The following is a 4,702-nucleotide window of genomic DNA, read 5'->3' on the forward strand; positions in this document are numbered from 1 at the left end:
CTCTGTCGAAAACTAACTCTGAGTCCCTCCCCACTCCTTCCTCTACTTGTCCTCTGTCTCTGTCCCTCCTCAGACTTGCTTGCAGAGACCAAGTAAGAACTACTCCTTGCTTAGACTGCTTTGCGCAAAATCCATCCCTTCTCTCTCCTCCCTCCCCTCCAGCTCGGATCCCTCTCAGCCCTCCTTCCCCTCCCCCAGTGGTGTAGGGTTGGGGTTGTGCCTCCTTTACTACTAAACTGGGATGGGGGTTCTAAGCAGAAGATAATGCCAGAAGCTCAATATTCCCTTTCTGCCTGACGCTCTCGCCTGACTCCTTCTGGGCTGTGCTCTGTAAAGAAACAGGAGCTGTGACCGCAGAGGGAGGAAGCTGCCAAAGCGCGTGGAACCTGGAAAAAGTACCCAAGAAAGAGGCTCACACACAACCGGGTTCCCAGCTGGCGATCAGCACCATGGACAGCAGCACCGGCCCGGTGAATGCCAGCAATTGCTCGGATCCGTTTCTGCGAGCTGCAGGCTGCTCTCCAGCTTCCAGTCCCAGGTCCTGGGTTAACTTATCCCACTTAGATGACAACCAGTCCGACCCGTGCGGTCCGAACCGCACCGAGCTGGGCGGGAGCGACGGCCTGTGCCCTCCGGCCGGCAGCCCTTCAATGATCACAGCCATCACCATCATGGCCCTCTACTCCATAGTCTGTGTGCTGGGTCTCTTCGGAAACTTCTTGGTCATGTATGTCATTGTCAGGTAAGGAAGGTGGCAGGGTTCCAGAGGAGCCCTCAGAGACCTTAGGGGTGTGGAGGGTCTGAGTGTTTGGTGGGAGATTGATAGAGGGGTGGTAGAAAAGAGAGAATGTGAGATGGAGAAACTGGACTTCTCTATTTTTCTCCCCATTAATAAAGCATCTCAGAAACAGAGAAGTTGCTTTGGTTGTTTAAAAGCCACACTGTTGTGACAAAATAAAAGCGAATGTTTTGCTTTACAACTCCTGTTCACACTAGGCAGGAATGTTCTGTGGCAGGCAACCCTATTGTGTATGGCAGGAAATGGAGAAGTGGTGATTACAGAATGATAGAAAAGGAGTTCTGGTTGATTTCCCGTGATCTCAGTTCTCTTAACAGACAGTCCTTGACAACTTTTCTTGGGCTGCTGGCTTTAGAGTGTTTTTCTATGCTACCACCCTGCTCCTTGCCTTCTGTTAGAACAGATTTAACCTCACCTTTTGCTTTCTGAGACCACATGGTAGAGGAGTTGGCTCCCAGTGTCAGTCCTGTGGTGCCCTGCTGTATCAAACATGACAGAATGTTGCTTAGACCAATTTGCAGTTGGTGCAATTGCAGATGTGTTACAGGAGGGGCAGCTGGACTCTGGAATACAGAGGATGGTTCTGAAGACCTGCCTAGACATGACTGTGGTTGTCCAGCACCTCTCAAAATTGGAATCAGTTTGTGATTTAAAGTAGCATTATCCTGCAGTATAAACTATTATATAGGACTTTGTACTGGGTACTCAGGCAAAAAAAATATTTTTACAGGGTCTTGATTCAGTGTATTCTTTCAAAAGACTTTGTAATTCACTTTCTATTTATCCTTATTCTTCAGATTTGTTTGGCAAAAAGTATACCAAATCTTAATAGAGATTGATGTATATTGTGCTGGTAATGGTGTATGTATTCAAATCCTAAATGTGAGTATGAAAATATTACAGTTGTAGAATTAAAATTGCTTGTTAAGTTTTGAAAGATAGATATCATGCCACTTTAAAATGGCTCCTTGTTGAGGTTTTCTTCCCACTTGGGGTATATGTCTGTAGTGAATGTGGCATTTTCATATTAGTTATAATATTTGATTCACTTTTTCAGTAAGTATTAGAGACTTCAATGAATCTTCTTAATCTTCTCCCAACCATTCTCCCCATTGTGCCCCTGTTACTAAGATGGTGCAAATTGCTTGTAATCTATTCTTTCTACTTGTGTGATTTCTGTAATTAATGATTGTTAAAGAGTAAAACTAATTTCCTTGATCTTTTGAGGAGGAATATAGTGTCTCTGAGAAAAGAGTGCCATCTATCGGGAGAAAGGCTAACATTAAACACAAAATTAAGAGACTCACTAGAACTTGTTTATACAAACATTTGCTTTATGTAAACTGATGCAAACATTCACATCAAAGATTAAAACACAATCATCATTCTTGAGGGATGATAACGAATAATATAAGCAAAGACTTGTCTTGCGAATGTAAAATTTCTTTCCTAATTTGCTGAAGAAAATTCATAGCTGGTGGAGCTAGAAGGACTCCAGTGATTACCTATGTCAAACAAATAAATTGAGGCCCTGAAAATAGAAAGCATTTCCCTAAGGAAAGATAGCTTAAGAGTTAAACAATCACTAAATCTTCCTCACCAATATAATTTTGTGCTTAGGAGGGCAGCAAATCGTTATTTCAATTAAGTTCAACCATTGGATTGGCAGAATGGATTTAATTAGCTGTGTTACCCAAGGAATAAATAGCATCTGAAAATTTATGGCTAACATCTAAAGTAAAAGTGCTAAAGAGAAATTGCAAAACTGTTTATAAAGCCTGCCATCTGAAGCATAATCTTTCATTACTTTTTATTACTTCTCTTTGATATTTTCCTTCCTCCTTCCCCCCCCCCTTTTGCTTATGTTTTCCTACAAAGAGAATGCACATAGAGCAGCAACTGACTGTAGAACAAGAAGATTAGTCTTATCCCTGTGTGTAAAAGTTTGCTGGCTGAGTGAGTTTGTTTTACAGGTTTTGGCTCTGACTGCATGCTGACTTGGAGAAGGATGGTGACATTGCATCTTACTGAGAACATGATATGGTGCTTTACTTCTCTGTACAGAAAGTTCCAACAAACTGCAGGGCCATCAGAAAGGCCACCCCAAACAAACACCTGTGGCAGTTCAGCTGGCTAATTACAAAGTCAGATAACATTCTGGGAATGTAATTGTGAAATATAAAAACAGTTCAGTAACACATGAAAGTGATATTGGGGAGGGTGAAGAAAGGGGAGGTGTTCTTAGCATGTGGGCTGAATTTTCCCCAGGTTGTGATACTCCAAGCTCATGTTTTCTGCTCAAAACATGGATATGATATTGCTTCTATTAAAAAATGAATTAAATGCTCACTTACTGGTACCATTTAAAAGTCAATAGATCCTTTTGAATAGTCACATTGTTACCAGATTGAGAAATTATTTATCAGGATGTCTTAGTTCATTAGAATATCTTAGTGTATCATAAGATTTAGATGACTGCACTACTTATAACAAAAAGAACAACTGGTACTAGAGATGGTGTAATTTCTCTCTTTCTATGTGTACTACTAACTCCATCAGCACTAACATGCATCAATAACATTATTAAGTAGTATCATTAAAATGGGATTCTAGCACAGAGCTGTGCTAGAGGAAGGGAGGAAAAAAGACAGATCCTACTTTATGATCTGCACCTCAAAATACAGGTGTTGATTGATGGCAATGTTTTGAGCATTTATAATCTTTAAGATCTTTGATACATTTATTTGTTTTAAAATTTGAAAAGGAATGATATAAGTTAATACTTTTATGAAAATCATCAGAGTCTTAAAAGATGATAAAAAATACAAAAAGTAGCAATTATCTCAAATATGATGTCAATAGTACATTATGCCAAGATTTATTTAAAGGTTAAGAATTTTCCCTTCTTTTAATTTTTATTTAATTTGTATTTTAGTGAAACTTCACAAAGAGGTTAATTTTTCTTTCACTCATTCATACACATTTTCTTCTCTACAATTCAATCAAAATAACACCCAACATGATGGCCATCAGGGGAATTTTCTTATTAATAATATGGGATCGAAGTAAAGGATTAACCCAAACATCTTTATTGTGTGATATTTTCCTCCAAAATTATTTGTTCCTGTAGGTTAGGTTCATAGTAGAGAAAGGTAATATTGAAAATTCAAGAGATTGCCCTGTCAACCCAAAGGCAGCAAGTTCGAATCCACCAGCTGCTCCACAGGGGAAAGACATTCCATTTCCTCTTATAAATCTCTTATGAGATTTATAGCCTCTGAAAAACTCACTGGAAGATTGACTATGAGTAGATTCTGACTCCAAGACAATGACTAAGTGACTGAAAGACTGTTGGATGTCTGTGGTGTATGCATTCTTCAGATACTTGTATTGAAGAATGTTATTTGTGTGTGTGTGTGTGTGTATCACCTTAATTCTTAAGGTAATTTCTTGATTAATAGAAATTAAGTTTTCAGTACTATTCATTATCAGTATATTACTATTATTGTGTGCCATCGAGTCACTTGTGTCTCATAGTGACCCTGTGTACAAGAGCTCTGAACTCTGCTCTATCCTGATTCAACCTTATTGTCTCTGACATACCAACCCCTCAGTCACTGAGTCAATACATCTCATCCAGGGTCTTCCTCTTTTGCACTGTCCCTCCACTCTTTCAAGCATGATGTCCCTCTCCAAGGACCAGTCCTCTTTGCAACATGCCCAAAGTATGTCAGATGAAGCTTCAGAATCCTTGACTCCAAGGAGCATTCTGGCTTCACCCTCTCCAGGACAAACCTGTTCTCCTAGCAGTTCTCATAGCATTCAACACTCTTCTCCAGCACTACAGCTCAAAGGCATCAATTATCTTTCTGTCACCCCTATTCACTATCCAACTCTCCAATG

The 4,702-nt window shown here is 39.9% G+C and overlaps 1 protein-coding gene across 2 annotated transcripts in view; it reads left to right on the forward strand.

Moving 5' to 3' along the window:
* Positions 1-339: 339 nt before the first annotated feature.
* The window catches only part of OPRM1 (opioid receptor, mu 1), an 85,653-nt gene continuing 81,290 nt past the window's right edge, over positions 340-4,702 (forward strand). Inside the window, exon 1 of one of the 2 annotated variants that reach the window (XM_006882749.1) lies at positions 340-742. In XM_006882749.1, coding sequence (XP_006882811.1) covers positions 450-742 — 293 coding nt within the window. In that variant the 5' untranslated portion in view covers positions 340-449. The remainder of the gene's footprint in view (positions 743-4,702) is intronic. The other variant, XM_006882750.1, reaches the window with a different exon arrangement.

This window comes from Elephantulus edwardii, unplaced genomic scaffold, assembly GCF_000299155.1.
Source record: "Elephantulus edwardii isolate Elephantulus edwardi_28Jun2011 unplaced genomic scaffold, EleEdw1.0 scaffold00024, whole genome shotgun sequence".
Taxonomy (NCBI): Eukaryota; Metazoa; Chordata; class Mammalia; order Macroscelidea; family Macroscelididae; genus Elephantulus; species Elephantulus edwardii.